Source organism: Manduca sexta, chromosome 10 (genome assembly GCF_014839805.1).
Source record: "Manduca sexta isolate Smith_Timp_Sample1 chromosome 10, JHU_Msex_v1.0, whole genome shotgun sequence".
In the NCBI taxonomy this organism is placed as follows: domain Eukaryota; kingdom Metazoa; phylum Arthropoda; class Insecta; order Lepidoptera; family Sphingidae; genus Manduca; species Manduca sexta.
This window is the reverse complement of record NC_051124.1, coordinates 4,844,960-4,864,869: the sequence shown is the minus strand read 5'-3', so window position 1 is coordinate 4,864,869 and position 19,910 is coordinate 4,844,960. Positions and strand designations below refer to the sequence as shown.

The window sequence follows — 19,910 nt, the reverse complement described above, 5'->3', positions numbered from 1 at the left end:
TTCGAATGCGCTGTACGTATATTCAACCTAAATGTTAATTTTAACAAATCATTCGCAATTGTAAAGTAAATTATAAACTGGTTTGCTACTGGTAATTAGATCTTGTTCAACAAGTTTCAAATCAAGTGAATTAAGTTGGTACCTACTTAATTAAAATAATGATAACGATAGAAGTACTACAATAGAAAGGAAAAAAAATGCTTTATGGTTTGTTCAATGAATGTCATTTTTTATGTTGATATGTATACGAAATGTCAACCGCTCTGAGGTGCCGATTCGCTTCCTGAGTCGGGCAAAAGGATATTGTTTTTTTTTTAAGTTAGCCTACTGTCTAGAATTCCTGTCCGATACGTCCATAGGCTCGTCCTCTATCACATCATGGGATTGAACACACATGGCGAAAAGTAGTTGCCCTGGTAGCACCTCAACGTACTCCTTCGGAGATGAAGACGTGATGAGTGTTTATTTTTATGTGAAAAAGAACGGGTTTTTGTCTTAAGGACATGCATCACGTGTTGCGCGCAACAAGTGTGGCGGGTGTAGAGTCGCGTGGCAGCGGCGTCTCGTCGACTCGTGGTATCGGCGCGGCGCAACATTTTTCCATCGCGAGCAACGCGTCTTCGCGACAGAGGGCGGGGCCGCTCCGCCCAGCCGAGCGCACGCCCACCTGTCTTAAGATAACTGCGCGCTGAAAAACTACCGCATGTATAATATTCCAACATTCACACATCTCGCAAATAGGTTAATAGTGCAAACGTGTCAAATTACACATTTCATTCAACAGTAATCGAACCTCGTCACCAACGCTAATTTGAACAGACATTAACAACAAAACTTGTCTTTATTAAGTTACAACATTTTGCAACCTAAATTACCTACGCAGTGTTAATATTTTATGTCACATTTTGCTTTAAATATTTTCTAAAAAAACTGTTGAAACTTAAAATATTTATTTTTTTGTCATCGCTGAAAACTTTTTCAGCAGCAATGCAAGACTTAAAGCGCTTTTATAGACGTCTCTCTCCGAGCTAACCGCAGCAAGTGAACCGAAAGAGGGAGATACGCAACCGCGCTTCAAAATGAAAAAGCTCATAATATTTCCCTTTCAACAATGGAACTAAACAAAAATATTTAATGGCACAAAACTTGCACGCGTCTCGCTCGCACCAACAACACAACCAGTACGCACGAACAGGAGGAAAACAACGCACATTTTCCCGACAAATGAAGCGTGGCCAAACCGCAGATTGACCGCAGAGAATGGAGGCAGCGAGTGACAGAATGGCGGCGGTTCAGTAGTAGACAGTCGCGCGGGCAGCGAACACGCGCCCAGCCTCCGAGCGGCAGTCACTCGACGCGCACTTACTCACCGGCACGCGTGACGCGACGCGACGCGGCACCACTCGCGACACATCCACACGCGCGCGGCTCTACCTGTGACCACCGATCACTGACGACGGCGCACAACGTGGCCAAATACCACACCACACTGTTTGTGTAGTAGCACCATCTGCGGGCTGGCCGAGGTGACGCGCGCGGGAATATCGTGCATAAATAATCGCGCTCAGCTGATGTTGACATAACACGCATCCGACACACTACGCGCACACTTGACACCCATTCTTAGAAAACCAGACCGGAACTTAATGAGCGCCGACGGACAGATCGGCCCGATACCCCCGGACACTCGTGACTCATGTAAAATGACGAAAGTCAAGTTGAAGAAATCCTCAAGGCCTGTTCTAACAAATTAGAATTCACATTCAACATTTGAGGAAACAATAACATAAATATTGTTCGAACTATATTATATTACAGAGTACAGACTGTAATCGTGAACTGGTGTTTGTTTATTTATTTTATGTTAAATAACAGTACAAAATAATCTACCGAGCAAGGAGACTAAAAAGCATCTCAAAATACACTCAAGAGACTGAAATTAGTATTATCATCCAAAGATTGCCTAAATGCAGAAATTAGCGCACCCTGGCTAATAAAATACTCACTCACGGTTTAGTAAAGCCTACTTTTTACTAAAACTGAGTCGCTAATAGAGAAAACTTGTGGTATCATCGCACGGCAGCAAAAACATAAAGAAGGCGTGGAGCGGCGCCAAGAAACTTTGGGTGTACATTAGGACAATTAATCATTTGGAGAAGGCCTTGTCTTGCCAAAATTAGAATAATAAAAGGCGACCTTGACACGGGCGACAATTCGTGGAGTGACGCGCTGTGCGGCGGTGCGGCGGCGGCGCAGACGCACGAGTCGCACGGTGCGCGAGCGGCTCGAGCGGCTCGAGCGTACGAGCTGGTGATGCCGCTGTGAACGATGCACTTACCGTACGAGTCGCGGGGCCGACGGCGCCGTGAGATGGCTGACCTGGAGCCCCTGTGGCTGCAGTCCATCGTCGATGAGACGCTCGCTGAATACCCTGATCTCGGTAAGAACCAAACTTGCTACAACAACCACTATACTAAATAATACAATACAATGGTTTTACGTAACTTTCACTCAGTTTTTTTTGTCTAAATGCATATTTGAAATAAATTTATTAATCTTAATTATATTTATTTTTATTATATTATTATGTATATATACTCAAGAATAATCCCTCGAATAGTGTAACTAAATAAAAATAATTGTAACTATTTCTAATAATAACGAAATATTCTGTCGCAGTGTTATTAATGTAACTTACATCGAAGCGAAAAATAAAGCAAATTACGTATCATCTGTATGCAATTGCTACTTATAGATTTTTAAATTTCGGTATATACAACCAATAATGCTTCGCAATAAGCGGATAATTAAAACACATGTAATTAATGACCACAATCTTATTAATTTCAACAACAAAATAATTTCATGATTTTGACCTCTCTGACCGCAAAGTATTAAATAAATTATACTTAAAATAAAATTCATATTCATCTGTTTTTTATAAGTACTTTTTCATCCATGATTAACGGTTCATGTATATCATCAACACACTTAACATTATTTAATCATTTACTCTTCATCTTGTGTGGTGATCAAAACCAGTGCGATATAATTCCCATTATTTATGTAAAAAGCTATTTCATATTTTCAATCTCGGTTCTTTGTAGGCTTCCATTAAATAAATATATTATCTAAACATCAATAATTATATTTCTATATGTTAAAATATAATCTTTAGATCAAACGCTGATAAAATCCATCTAAAGCAAAAGACATCAACGCAGCTCTACATAAAATTGATACATTACTCCGTTACTTATTTAGCTTTTATCGATTGCAAATTAAAATCTATTCTACTATCATTCTAGATGGTAACGTTAATAAGTTACTAAGTTAAGATATATATAACTTTACTTCTTCTTTAGGGACTGACGCACTAAAATATTTAATTTCAGAAGATACAACGCGATTAGGTATTTTTAAAATATGACTTAAAATAGATAAATATTTGATCACTATGCATAGTTACTACAATATTCTTGTCTATTATAAAAAAATGGTTTTAATTACTCGGAAATACTAAATATACGAAATAAAATATAAATAGTAAATAATGCATAATAAAGAGCTTTGAAATGTATAGAAAGAAAGAAACGTACGTATTTTTATTTATGGTAGTTCCAAAACTGACTATTGCAACAACAATGTAGTTACAAATTGTGACTTTGCGTCTTCGGTGTACGCTGGAATTATTCCAGCATTTCATGGATGAATACTACCTCTCCCGAGAACAAGAGTTGGAGCGATTTTTGTCATAACTTATTTATATTAATATCACATTATAGAGGAAATAGAAAATTCACATTATATTAGTAGAATTTATACACACATATACATGGGTGCCGGGAGAGGGGTGCAAGTAGTACGTGCACCCCCCCCCCCCCTGTCCAGAAATAAATCACAAAAAATATCAATCACTGAATAAACCTGCAATAATGGGAAGAGGTTTATTTAAGATAAAGCATTTTTAAAAACCCGTGGGCTTTGAATAAAAAAAATCTAATGATATTATGTAGTATAGTACGTAGGTGCAGATGCAACTCCATTAACATAATCTTGGCGGCTCCCATTCATATATACACACGCCTTTTATTCCCGAAGGCAGAGACGCAACTGATGCATCTACCTTCCGCCGTATGCATTCTGTCTCATGTATAGGGACGAGACTATCGCCATATTATGCACAAATTCAAGATTGCGGGCTCATATATAATAATAATAATAATATCAGCCCTGTATTATATATACTCGCCCACTGCTGAGCACGGGCCTCCTCTACTACTGAGAGGGATTAGGCCTTAGTCCACCACGCTGGCCTAGTGCGGATTGGTAGACTTCACACACGTTCGAAATTCCTATAGAGAACTTCTGAGATGTGCAGGTTTCCTCACGATGTTTTCCTTCACCGTTAAAGCGAACGATAAATTCACAAAAAGAATACACACATGATTTTTTAGAAAAGTCAGAGGTGTGTGCCCTTGGGATTTGAACCTGCGGACATTCGTCTCGGCAGTCCGTTCCACACCCAACTAGGCTATCGCCGCTTTTTTTTCCGGGCTCATACTGAGTATAAAAACAAATATCACTTTACCCGACCCAGAGATCAAACCGAGGCCGCATCACTGCAGTCGTATCGTAATACGCCACCGCTACAATAGCAGATTTTTATGTAATTAAAATTATTTCACAGCTGTTTTTTTTACATCATTCGTCATTTTTACACATTGAAATAGTTCAATCAATTATTCAATAAAAAAAAGTCTTTTGTTCTTATTGCAAATAATATCTTTATAAAAAAAAACCTTCAAATCTAGTTTCATAGTTAACAATTGGAACTCTAATTCTGCGAACTTGCGCAGAGTCGACTGCAAATGTTTAATGTTTTTGTTTTTATGTTTTCGTGAACACACGATCAAAATCTTGCGCTTCTTCCGCATTTACTAAGCGTTTAGGCATTTCCGTTAGACACGACCTTTTTCTACTTTATAGTCCTTTAAAAACTATCTTTTTATTCTTGTAGTTGTATCTAAACTTTAATTTTTTGTTAAATTTTATTACAATGTTCTCGAAACTACTGATAACATGTTTTAAAAAACCGGCCAAGTGCGAGTCGGACTCGCGCACCGAGGGTTCCGTACAAACCTGTAGGTAAATAAGTAAACGTTTACCCATCACGACAATCGAGTCATAGTTACGGTATTTTTATTGCAAAATGAAATCCATAACATTACAATATGGAAAGCTGGAGGAGCATAAATTAAAGACAAAGTCTAAAAATTTACTGTTTTCGGCTATTAAACTTCGGCTATAAAACATTGCTTCATGCCAAATTTCGAGATTCCAGGTCGACTGGATGTATCCTTTAGGTTTTGATTCCCTTGGGAGTAGTTGCGAGTTTGAAAATATGTGACTTAAATTACTGTTTCTTTTGATTGCGTTGACATAGAAGTTTGATTCAGTTACAGCTTAAAGGTATTATAGACCTAAGTACTTGATATGAATTTCACTTTAATATCTCTACGCGTTCCTGAGAAAATGGGTCTTGATAGATGGACGCACAACAAAATGATCCTATAAGGGTTCCGTTTTTTCCTTTTGAGGTACGGAACCCTAAAAATCATATAATTTATTTTTGATATGCATATACACATGAATATACATTATTTTTTTTAATGTTGTTAGTATCTTATTTACCAACATTTAATTTTGACAGTCTGTTATTAAATATGTTAGATATTCTTATAATAAAATTAGCACTGGGAGGGCTATGCTCGGAATTTCCTTGCGGGGTCGAATCAGAAACGAGGTGATCCGCAGGAGAACCAAAGTAACCGACATAGCCCTTAGAGTTGCGAAACTCAAGTGGCAGTGAGCAGGGCACATAGCTCGCAGATCTGATGGCCTTTGGGGCGGAAAAGTTCTGGAGTGGCGACCACGAACCGGGAGACGCAGCTTAAGCAGGCTCCCCACGAGATGGACCGACGACCTGGTGAAGGTCACCGGAGTCCGATGGATGAGGGCGGCCTGAACCGGTCCCTATGGCGCTCAATGGGGGAGGCCTATGTCCAGCAGTGGATGATTCCCGGCTGAAATGATGAATATCAGCACTGTAATATACTGTTCCACTACTGGGTTGCTTCTATATCACACAGAGGGTGCAGACGTTAGTCTACCACGGTGTCCTAGTACCGGTATATTAATATTCTATAAAATCAATAGCAATACATTACTAAAAAATAAATTGTAGAAATCCTTACATATTATAAAACCTAGTCCCCCGCCGCATCTGTCTGTCTCAACGCTATAAACACAAAAATTATCAAACGGATTTCGATGAAATTTAGTATGGAGATAGTTTAAGATCCTGGGAAAGGCATAGATTACTTTAATATTTCACGCAGGTGAATCAACGAACATAAGCTAGTTAAAATTTTTAACTAATTTTGATGACGTCGGGTTTTCCGTACTAACATTTTATTTTTATTTTAGCTTTATCAATTTATTATTTATGTTTTCCTCCATTTTGAAGCCCGCATGGTGAAGTAAGGCCAAAAACGTTGTCAATAGTATAGGAGACCCGTCGCTAAAAAGGAACAGTGTTTAACACAATAAAGGGTTTCCATACCAAAAAATAGAATCTTATGTCTTATTGAAAATAATTATTATGTTTTACAAAAACTTTTATAATTAGAACCAGAAATAAAACACATCGAATTTCGAGATGGGTTTAATTCGTAATTTTTTTTATATTTTTCACTTTAATTGAAATTACTGACGTGATATAAATATCTAGCAAATATCTCCGATAAAGTTTCCGGAAATATAACTAGTAAACCTATCGTAACCTATTTAACTATTTAATGTTATAGAATCTATCGGTAAACGTTTTTAATGAGTGTTACGTCTCTGTAACTCTGCCTTATTCTGTATTGTTATATCACCTTTAAATCAATAGACACATACATACAATTAAAGAATAAATTCAAAAAGATCGCTGGCAAACACTGGATGTGACAGGCCAAAGACAGGGTAAAATGGCGCATATTGCAAGCCTATGTCCAGTTTTGAACAAAGATATAGACTAATGATGATGATGATGGGGTACCAAAGCTTAATAAAAAATATCTTTCCTAATAAAAATTGTATATAAAATTTCATGCTCTAAGCCACCTGATAAAGTTAATGTCAGAAGTGTTATATTTTGTAAAATAAATAGTACATACCTATTCGTAAAATTTTTACTAACAACTATTATGACATGGTTCCAATCATTTCATTTCTCATCCGGTCACGGAAAGTGACTTCGCTGCACTTGATTGTTAGCAATGTGATCCAGATAATGTCGACTGACGCGAGATAACCCCTCGCTAGTCGACACAATTATGCCGGCCTGTTTGCAAACGGACATATACAGGCTGATCCAAAAACGTGGTACACTCACGTGGGCCACTATGGAGATTTTCCACCTTGTGTACGATAGTCACTATTCGGCCAGATACAAATATTACCACCAACAGCAATAGTAAATGCGTCATAAAGGGATAATAAAATAAATAATCTAAGGCGATGACTCTACAATTCAAATTGAGACGTCATGATCCCTCTAAGATATCTTAAAACATGCGAAACACGTAAAGTTTGCTAAATGAGGAAAACTGATTGTCGCACCGTCACTTCGGAAGTTATGACGGACGTTACAGACTTTGTATAACCGGATGTTTGATAGAGTTGATTGGAGTTCAGTAGGTTTTCATCCTCAGTACTGGACATTTATAATAATATAGTTTTATATATTTTAGTTAATGTTTTTATAGACTAGGCTCAAATGTAGTTTTGCAAAGTCTTTGAGAATTGACTCTTGAGATATTGTTTTTAAAAAAAGCAGTATTTAGCTAATCACTGTTTTTGCATTTTCTTCAACATATAAAGCTGATAAGCCTGTTTATTCATAGCTCAAACATGTGTAATAATTAGGTTCTTAGGTGACATCCTTCAAATATTACAATAATTTACTCCATTAGTCTTTACTAATAAATTAGAAACTGAAGTGTTTTATAATAAGTACCGATAATTTACAAATAATAAACGAAATACTTAAAAAGCATATTGTTTTTAACAATAACTGCTGTCGGTGTTATATTTTTCAAAAAATTATAAATTATGGTAAAACCACGTATAGCACATAAATATGTCAATGAACCTTAGTATCTACCTATTTCGATTAACTTGCATATCTCAGCAATAGAGATAAATAGATTCTGAATTAAATCTAGACAACTTTTTGCTAACTAGTAGCTATTCGAGCAAAACTAATCGATTGTACAACATTAATTAACGTTAATGGCTCTAAGAAAATACTCACCGCGCACCACCACGAAGTAACAAGTTAACGAATTGTGGGATTTTTCGGAACTTCACAAAATGACGGAAATTCCGGTAATAACAACAATGTTGATACGCGAAATCCGGTTCCGGTATAGAACTCTTTTTATACATGTTTAACTTAACTTGATAAGAAAACACGGAATTGCCGCTTACTAACACTTCAAACGTTTTGTCTCCAATGATTCAATTTTATATTGAACATAGTATGGATAAACAGTTAACTAAAATGTCCATGTAATAAAACGAATATTAAAGCGTAGTATAATTAGCTTAACTTTGATACGAATTAACCTGAAACTTGTAAAACGCATTCAATAAAACTGGGCCCTTATTCTGTATGATAGTGTAAACGCGTAACGCGGCCGTGTCATGTTATCTTCGAGAAATGTGCGTGGAATGGTATTCTGTAAGCCAAATTTCTATAGTCCTAAACATGATGCGTTGTGTTACGTGCTTGTTACCCACTGTCAAAATAACGTGCGGGATAGAGAATCATGCCCCTGAAATGTAAGTGAAACGTCAAGTCGAAGCTCGGCCGCCGACGCCGAACGATCCCGGCCAACCCTTTGCCACTGCGACCGCACTTCTTGGCCACAGTTTGCGGCTCTATAATTTGTACATGCCCCCAGCTTCCGTAAATAGTGAAACCACAGTTACACTATTAATGTTTTTATGATTCCACGGGGCCGTTACGCGTTGATTTTTTGAGACGGACCGTGTGACCGCATCCTAATTTGTTGAATGTGTGTTTTATTGGACGATTAGTACTTCGTTTACACGAATGACAATGTGGTGGTTTGTGTGGATTTCTTTTTGTAGGAATTCGGTGGAACATTTAATGATTTACAGCGAATGTAGCGCAACAGAAACAACTTTTTGCTGTTTTATTCTTTTTAAAATTTAGAATTGCGCTATTTTTATTTATGAACAAGATAAATACTCAATGACCGAACTAATTTTACCCATGTTTTGACAATGGAAAAGTTCACACTTCGATATTTTACCATACCTTGACACGAGGTGGGACTAGTTTCGACCGGATCGAACCAAGCTTGAATTAGATTTGTCAATTGTATATTGTTGGAACAATTTTATGAGGGCAACATTACTTTCAAACCCGATTTATTTTGACGACAATATTATTTTTTATTTTAATAATTATTGTAACACTAAATATTTAGAAGAGTGCGCTTTTAAAAACCTCAACTAATATAACCTGTAACTCCTGTTTACCTTCTTTCATAAACTACGTAAATAGAACGCTCTATAATATCTTCTCAAATGAAGCGAATAATTGTTGTAAAATAGTGTCACAGAATGTAAACACACATATACGTTGTTGCAGATTGACTTACGTCTGTTGAAATAGATATTGCTCTCGATAGTCGACGATATAAATACGATGTATTCACGATATCCACATATCCAATATTATTATGAGCAGGTATGTGATTTAAATTTGTAATGGATAATACTGTCTGTTTAAACTAATCCAATAATTTTATAAAAATTGTACTATCATCGAGGTAATAAATATATTTATTTTTATTACTGAAAAGGACTTTTAAACCCTAAATTAAAAAATAGCCATCAAAAATTCCAATGTTGACTGCACAGCAACAAATATCCAAACTTAAATGATGTTGCATGAATTTATCACTGAAGGTCGTTATACTGTTTACTTAAAATAACTAAGTGAGTGGGTAAACATCATATTTGTTTATTTTGTCACTTCCGAACTGAAACGTTCGTAAAAGACATATCTTATGATAGTCGTAATCCAAAACCAGAAGACTTCCTCTTTTTTTCTCTTCAGGTTATTTTAAAATTAATTTTACAATCTTCTCTAGCATGACTTTTCTACTACTAAATTACCGAATTAATAATCTGAATTTCATATATAATTTAATTTTATCACAAATTTTAACAAAATCTATTAACCGTCCTCATTTACTTTTAAAATTTATAAAATCTATTATAAATAAGATTTCCCTTCATTCATCTTTAGATCATTTTAAAAAGGAGAATGAAAGCAAAATAGTTCTAAAAGCAAAGGGTTGACACTAGGCAGACAAACAAATGTTCGGGACCCGCCGTGGTTGTCACCGGGGGTACCCTGCTAACGGTGTACAGGCGACCCCCGGCTTAGCAACCACAGCGATTCCTAAACAAACAATAATTATAAACAAGCCACACCGGTCATGCACGCCGTCATTATTATAGTGCTTGACTTGTAGACACTTAGAAAAGAGGAATGGTTTGGTCCGTTACCCTCACAATTTCATTTTCCTACAGAACGATAAAGAAAACCTTCCACTTGATAACACACAAAAACTGGCTGGTGATAGGATATATTTTATATCTGTCCGGATAGCGACTACCCTATACAAGGTGTCAAAATAGTATTGTCTGTGCCGGCAGAAAAGAACACTGGAACATAAATTTGTCAATTCTCATCTAACAGCACGAAACAAATATTAAAATGTAAAGGCATTTTTGTAATATCTCAGATCAGCTGCCTATAATCAAGGATTATAGCATTCTGTCTAACTGAAAAACAGAAATATAGGTATATTATGACGATAAATCCCGCATTTAACTAAACAATATAAAAAATAAACTTAATACTTAAGAGTTGTATTCAAATATAATACAAATTGCAGGAGTTGCACGACAATTGCCAAATAAATTTGTAGCCAAGTATTGAATAAATTAAAAACGGAAAATTTTAATGACGCGCGGGTTTTTATCGCAGAAAATGAGTAATAAATGGAATTATACGTAACAAAAACAATTTCTTCTGCGTCACTTTCAAGAATTGGTAACATTCTTGGAAATATTGCATTCATACGTCACAGATATGACGTATAGATTATATATGTATCGTTGCTTGAATGGCAATCATGTCTAAGCGACAAATGTACCGAAAATTACTCATATATAAACATTTGGAATCGCCAGATTTTTTTGCGTCGTTTGATATAGGTTTTGTACCTCTAGGATAATTTGAATATTATTATACTACATTTTTATAAAGTAAATAGTTTAAATATTTTGAATTTTCTTATTAAAATCTAATGTTTAAATCGGTTTTTACAAAATTTTGCTGATTGTCGCTTAAGATTATGATTGCCTCTCAAAGGACAATTTTTATACACCTATATAAAATATAAAAATGTAAATTTATACATAAAATTAAATTATACTCTTATACATACATAGGTATCAAAGTTTTTTCCTTGTTAGTGGATTCATGATTAGGTGCATGTGCAAGATCGGGAGGTATTATTTTTAATGATTTGTTACTAACGGTTTATATGTGTAGTTATAAGCTTTATTTTAAATAAATTTCATTTATAAAAGATTATTATTTACTAAATCCTAAGAGAGTAACAGGTATGAATAGATTCATACCTGTTACTGAAGGAAAGATATGAATAATAGAAATTAAAAATTAAATATAAACAATGATTATAGGATATGTGGCTGTCAAAATTCTTCATTTGTCATTAAATTCATAGTACCGCGTCAGTTTAATATGCCTGAATCCATATTCTACTCATAGATATTACTATTGATAATAATTAAAAAAAAGTTACATCCAACACGCTATATAAGTACAACACATTTGTGAGAGGGATCATAAAATTTGAATATTATACGAAACTACCCTCATCGTAATTTTCTAAATATATCAAAACAATTCTTACTATAGTCGGTTAGACCTTATTTATTTACGTACATATTATATATCTATAAAAATGTATTTATGTTTTATTGATTATAAATAAAAAATAAAAAAAAAATACTTAACTTTCTTGGAAATATTACGTTTTTAGTTATATTGAATGAATAATGTAGTATGAGCCATCACAACGATTGTATTGTTTTCTGTTCATGTAGTTATTACCCTAAATGGTTTTGTTATAAACAGGAATAAAATATGTTCATAAATATTTTGTAATAGGAATATATTATTATCATTAAATTATTATAAACTTATTGATTTGTATTTGCACAGAATTTTTGAACACACTTAATATATTTGAAAGATTTTAGGTGTTACCACAAAACTCCTGGATGGACATAACAGCTACGTTCATTCCGATAAGTACAAAATGAGACTATTCCAGAAAATATTTTAATACGTGTGAAACCCTTGACAATATTTTCAAAATAATATTTGAATCCGCCCGATCGTTAATTATCATACGTCATCGTCATAAAACTATAATATGTCTAATAATTAAATCAATAGAAAAAAATACCGAGTACCTACTACTGATTCACTTTAAATTAAAATTATCATAAAAGTAATTTTCCTCGATGTACACATTTGGTGTCACATTTCACTATAGTATTGTATAATTGCGGATGTTAGCGCCGTTTTTAGATGTGAATAATTTTTTAAACAATGTTAGGTAGCCTTTTATATCCGTCGCCAAAACTTCACGTATTGGATCCAGCTGTTCTTAGGTCACACACAGGCGATGTCAATTCGTCGCTTACAAACAATGCCTTCTATTTCTGATAGTTACTGAGGCAACAAATTGACAGCTGTTACTCTATTCCTCAGAACAATAACAAGCATAGAAGTAATACTATTTATTTGAGTGTAAACCGTCTTTGACAGCAAGAAATTTAATTGTGTTCCGATTCCTTCTGACGCAAGAATAACGTAACTAAATTGTGTTTGCGTGTTGACAATTTGTAACATTCAACATTAATTGCCTTTTAATTCGGCATCATAGAGGTGAGCGCGGTGGCCGACAAGCCGATCTTAGCAACATAATATTTGTCTCGTTCTTGTCAACGGTATTGTCCTATTTGAAAAAATAGGATAAGTATATGCGGATAATTTAGACTCCTTCTATGCTTGTTATTGTTCTGAGCTCTATCCATATACTTCTATCAACCGTGATTCCCGTGTAGTGTTTGAAAATAAATGTCATATGGTTATAACGTGAATTGGTAGTTTCGAAAAAAAATTACTTCCTCGATCCAAGAACTACATCTGTTAATGTTTTTCCCCGCCTTATCCTTAAGTATTAATCCAATTCTGTGTCATATGTAGGACAAGTTTAGTTATTTTCCAAGGATTTCCCGAGCAAAGCTACTAAAAATTATCCAATTGCTTTATTTATTTAACAATTAATTTTAAAATTTTAAATCTGCCACCAGTTCGAAAAGCCATTCTCACCAGAAAAGAACGGGCAAGGAACTCTAGTTTTGTTCTTTTAAAAATCACTTTAAGGTATAAATTAGAGTGTATGATACAGAGAAAAATATATTTTTCTTACTATTATTTAATTTATACACTGAACCACTATGGCGGGTTTTAACACCTTTGTTTACGGTGGTCGCTATTCGAGCGGATATGAAATATATCCTACACCAGAAAAGCTGTGTTTGGAGCTATTCAAAATATAAATAAATATGTTATTCCCCTTAAACGTTGATTATTGATTGTTAATGGCATGCATACATATACCGAACGTAAAATCAAATACCTAATGGATATTTTTTGCAATTTTTTATTACATTCAAGATTGATATTGTATCGGCAATCAACATATTATGGGTCATTCAACGAGAATGTATGTATATAATATAAAAGACATTATATTACATAAACTGCGTAATAATTGCCGCAATATAGATTATAGACATTACAGACTAAGTTATTTTCTGATAACTTCCCCGTATGAGTAACAAATTAGGGCTTCAATATAAACAAAACATGCCACTTGCATGATATAACGAAATATATATTTTGAGAATGAATTAACTATGTAATATTATGTGTATTATGTTTTTATGAATAGGAATTTATTGAAGAAATTGGGTATATTATTGAAACTTTATCAAATTATTTTACTATGTAGTAGTCCAGACCGCATTTTTTTTGTAGATTACATGATAAACGGAGTAAGACGTTGGTCGTAAGCGATATGACATCCCATTTACTGTAGCAACAGCTCTCGAACTTTGAATTACAAACTGAATACTGCGCTCGTCACCCTGAGACAAAGATATCTGATAATGCCCATTATTTCACTGACTGGCCTCTAGAAAGTTGGACAAGGTATTGCACCACGATCCAGTAACATAAACGATGACTAGCAATTTGCCAGTAATTTTTTATCACCTAGAAGATAAGGTGTTAAATGGCGTAGTAAACGGCATCTTGGAAGAGCCATCTGTGGTAATCGCAAGTTTCCCATCTATTATCATGGTTGGTATGAGCCTAGTTGAGTGTGGGACGGACTGCTGAGACGAATGTCCGCAGGTTCGAAACCTAAGAGCACACACCTGACTTTTATAAAAATTATGCGTGTATTCTCTGTGAATTATCGCTTGCTTTAACGGTGAAGGAAAACATCGTGAGGCAACCTGCATACCTGAGAAATTATCTATAGGTATTTTGAATCCTCAAAATACCAAGTGTGAAGTCTACCAATCCCCACTAGGCCAGCGTGGTGAACTAAGACCTAATCCCACGTAGTAGTAGAGGAGGCCCATGCCCAGCAGTGGGATAGTAAATAATACAGGGCTAATATATATTATTATATATGAACCAATAAATACTATAACCGACGTATGTACCTGTATGTACGCAATAACACCTTTTTTGTTTTCGAATATGCGTGACATATAGGTTTTCTATGGCTAATAACTAATCCTGATGTAGACTAAACGTTAAACACTGGTCGTCCGAGCACACAAAGCTGAGTCTTCCCAACATAATATATCTAATGACAAAAATCTGTGTGAGTTGCTACTTATCGTGATAAGAGTGTGTGAAAGTCAATTTTGATGCTACACTTGTCGCGTTTCCTATTGTAGGAAAGAACATAAGTTTAAAGTAGATGCAGTAGTTGCGTGTCTATCTACCCCGTGGGGTATAAAAGGCGTGAGTGTGTTGTACGTAACCAGGTACAGGTAGCAGGAACTCGCTGGATCCAGGCTTCTAACACTAGCATCTGGATTTTTTAAGGAAAGCTTATATTTAGCAATAGAATTCCTATGACTGATGATGATGATAATGTGTTGTTTGTACTGACATAAATTTTCTTTGTCGACAGTTAGGACCGGGAGTCCGGACTACATGTGTTCAATGCTGCCTCAGCACTGGCGGTCGAACAAGACCCTGCCGGGCGGGTTCAAGGTGGTAGCCCTTGGCGACGTGCTCGACGGCACGCTGGTCACCGTCAGGGCTGGCAACGACGAGAACTGCTCTGCCGAGCTAAGGAACAACTCCGCCGTCATGAAGAATAGGGTTGCCAAGTTCAACGACTTGAGGTTCGTTGGCAGGAGTGGGAGAGGTGAGATGATGTTCTATTTATTTACTTTTTACTTAATGTTGCGCGCGACTTCAAATAGACCCTAAAATACTGTACGACACAAGTGCCATCTATTTAAAAAATTCGATTAAACATTTCATTATTTCCGACGGGAGCAAATTACCGCGAAAAAAATTAATAAAAAGTGACCGATCTGTTAATCCAAGACATGATTTACCCGTATGCACAATTTCTTCCAAATGTGTTCAAATGATGCAGTGTTTACTTCTTACAAACATACAGACACCTAAACATTTACACAAACTTTCGCATTTATCACATTAGTAAGGTAGTAAAATTTACAATTCCTACATTTATGAGATCTTTTGCCGCATGATGACGTTTAGCAATCAATGTTACAGGTCTCAGGATATAATAGAGATCAGAGATGTCATGACTTCCTAACAGGCCATCACCATACGCGTCTAATGATAACCACTAAAATATGAAAGCATGTAATTTATTTGCTAATCGTATTGTTTCATTTTTTAACAAAGATGTATAATAAATAACGTTTCTTATATACTTCAACTACAATCAGGAGAAAATAAAACACAATACCAGGAAAACCGAGGAAATATTTGCATTTCTTATTTTGTTTATGTATTCACGTAGTTTCTGAGTGATATACGTAATTTACTGTATAAGTACGTACGTACTATAACGGTTCGATATTTGTGCAAATTGATTACCTACTCTCGGTAGCGTTGTCTTACATATAGTTGATCTAAATAAATAAGGATTAAGTGTAATACATATTTTAATAAATAATATACGGCAGGAATGTTAGTTCAATAATTTAGAACAGCCAGTATCTGTTCCTGTGTTTAGCACTTTCATAGATCGATATAACAGGAACGTAATAAATTTATAGTAAATTTCATTGTTATCAATTCCTAGGCATCGATTTCGCTTTTATATATAGTTTGCATCAATATAAAATCAAACAACAGAAGAAAAAAACTACGCGATTTAAAAAAATACCCCCGATTAATTATTACGAATGCGCCCATGAGCCACCACGCACAAGCCCGAACACATTATAATACGAATATAAGCTTGGCAATATTTGGTTGAATGTATACGGCACTGCTTAAACCTTAAGGCATGAACTTACATTATCCAACTCCAGAACTACATCACTATTTCCTACCATCGATAATATATTTTTTTTTTTTTCTAAATAATACCATCGCCCCATTACAAATTCGTGGAATGGTCGCAAACCATCTACGGACAATAAAATCCGTAATCCGATTATTAGACGGTGTGGTCGCAAATCACGACCACCGGCCGCGCCAGATTAACCAATTATTATCCGCCTCCAGTGCTAATAGTTAACCGGCTAATAGCAGACGCTCGGTCACATTTCATAATATAGGGATACTGTGATGGAAAAATTATTTCCTGTCTAGCGACGTGTCTAGTTTGTTCTTTGTAATGATAAGGTAGAATTTGACAGATAAACCCACTTTTTTGGTTATGAATACGTTGTACGTAATTGATTAACAATATGGAAGGATTTATTGCTGAAAATCATAATAAAAATGTCATATATTTTTTTATTCATAAAATCTTTTATTCGTCATTAATCTTTCAAAAAGTAGGTATTAAAACAACAAATAGCTCGCACATAACCAGAAAATAATACTTATTTTGTAGACCACATAAACATCAGGCAGTGTTGTATGAAAGTTCATATCGAGCCGCTTCACAGCCTTACATTTCTGCTTACTCCCCCGATGCAAGCATAGCATCGGGGGAGTAGGCAGAAATGCAGTTGGTGTTATTTTAGGCTCTGTACATCGCTATATCAAATTATATATCGATAATTATGTAACTAACTGAGATAATATACATAATCTAACCTAACAAAATACAATTATTAACTGACCGTAACACATTACTTGAAATGTATCTTCACTCATTTTGTATTATGTGCATACTGTGACGACTCGTAATTAAACAACATTTAGCTTTTTGTTTGAAACTTTGTATTAATCATTTATCGACGTATGTTTTGTGAGTTGTTCCTTTAATAAATAAATCTGAGATACATAAAACATATTCACAATATTCTTTATTGTAATCAATTACAAAACTCCAATCATCCGCTTAGTGGAATTGTTAAACACGCTCAATCCGGATAGTCCCGATACCCAGACGAAAAAAAGGCACAAAATTAGATACAAAAATTTCCGATACGTCATTACTGACATTAATACGTATAATATGACAAATCATAGAAACGATGACGAACTATAACCTCGTAAGAACAAACCGGTTCCCTTCACTCTCATTATAACACAGTGTAGGTATGCGTAGTAACACGAGTTTGTTTCCGTGATAGTGCGATATGGAGGTTTTCATAGAGGAGGAAAGGCTGTCGTAAAGTAATCACATTCCAGGATGTATGACAGATATAAACAGGGCTGATAATATTGGAATATTTTTTTTACAAAGATGGACGTGTTCTGTTATAGTTTAGTCATAGAAATATTTTATTTAATAGATGGCCACTTTAGCATAATGTAATATTCGCACAATATGACCTATTAATGTTTTAATTAATTGGAAAACAAATATAACCTAATACAACCTCAATAAATCACACGATTATTATCTCAATTATCTCTATGAATTACATACTTCTCTCATCTTCTATCTATCTATACTTATAATAAATCTGTAGAGAGGTCAATTCTGTACATGAAATATATTTCCAAAATAACTATCAGGGGGTGATTAGGGATCGATACTGATACCAAAAATGCATATAGTAAAATTTTTGTCTGTCTGTCTGTCTGTATAACCGTTATAGAAACAAAAACTACTCGACGGATTTTAACGAAACTTGGTACAATTATTTGTCATACTCCTGTGCTGGTTATAGTATACTTTTCATCACGCTACAATTAATAGGAGCAGAGCAGTGAAGGGAAATGTGGAGAAAACGGGAGAAGTTACTCCATTTTTTAAGCTTCCGTCGCGTGTGCAAGTTTAATGGTTAAAGCTACACAGAAATCATGTATGACGGAAATGTTCTCCTTAAAATTATGTAAAAAATATCCCACCACAGCATATGTCTATCTTTTATGGTTGACTCACAATAACACGTGTAACTCCCGATAGCTTAGCAGTTCAAAGCATTCTCATTATATTTGTCTACTCTTACGTTTATAACACTCTCAGTCATCCGTAATTATAAAAGTTAACATTATTAAATATTCTATAAAAAAGAATCATAGAAATCGGTATAGAAACACCAAAGTTATACATGAAATACGTTAATAATAAGCCATCATGCGTGAATACTGAATCATGCTATAAGGATTATTTTTGTATATATATAAGGTCGCGAACGCACAGGCAGGCGGCTTGCTTGGCACCTAGAGGCTAGCGAATCACCTAGCGAGTAGCTTCGTAAAACGAACATTCTCGAACTTTCGCGACCGGCTCCATTTTTGAAGTCCGAAATCCACGCGGGCGAAGCTGCGAGCGGAAGCTAGTATTGAATATTTTTATCGTCTACTTGTTCCATCATATTGATTTTTATAATTTTTTATAAATAATTATTGAACAGTAAAATACCTTTATTTTTCTGTTCAATAATATTTTCCTAAAACATTAAAACAAATAAAAATGTCTACACATGTGTTAGACTCACATTGATAATTACATGTTATCTTACTGTGGATCTTTTTACTGCGTTCCTCGCGTCATCGATGACTTGTTAACACTTAACACAGCAAAAATTACGTAGTAAATCACGTCTTATGCGAACTTGTCCGGATTTTACGCAACAACATTGAGCGTCTGTTTATTTAATTCAACAGGTTTATCCAATTATAGCGCCAAGAAAACGGTATTACCCTTTTATAAATAGTGTGGATGATACGCGACATCTCAATCACTTTTCCGCGTATTTCAAATCATGGAGCAATACAATTTTTTTTTTGTTATTCATGCACAAAAAATGTATTCGTAATTAATTCAATTTGAAGAGTTTATTTTTCAATATTTATTTTGTCGTTATTTAGTATTTGCGTTCATATAAAATAGAACCGTCTGTTCGTGTCTTGATAGATAAACGAAAAAGCAACAAATACAGCACAACTGCCAACTGCCAGCACAACTTTAATGCGCAATTTACAATTGTGGGTCGTCTTACTTCTTATGGCT

At 35.0% G+C, this 19,910-nt stretch overlaps 1 protein-coding gene across 1 annotated transcript in view; it reads left to right on the top strand.

The window, feature by feature from the left end:
- The first annotated feature begins 1,276 nt into the window (after window positions 1-1,276).
- LOC115440234 (runt-related transcription factor 3) overlaps window positions 1,277-19,910 on the top strand; it is a 55,790-nt gene continuing 37,156 nt past the window's right edge. The window contains exons 1-2 of the mRNA XM_030164452.2: window positions 1,277-2,440; window positions 15,471-15,710. Coding sequence (XP_030020312.1) covers window positions 2,329-2,440; window positions 15,471-15,710 — 352 coding nt within the window. The 5' untranslated portion in view covers window positions 1,277-2,328. The remainder of the gene's footprint in view (window positions 2,441-15,470; window positions 15,711-19,910) is intronic.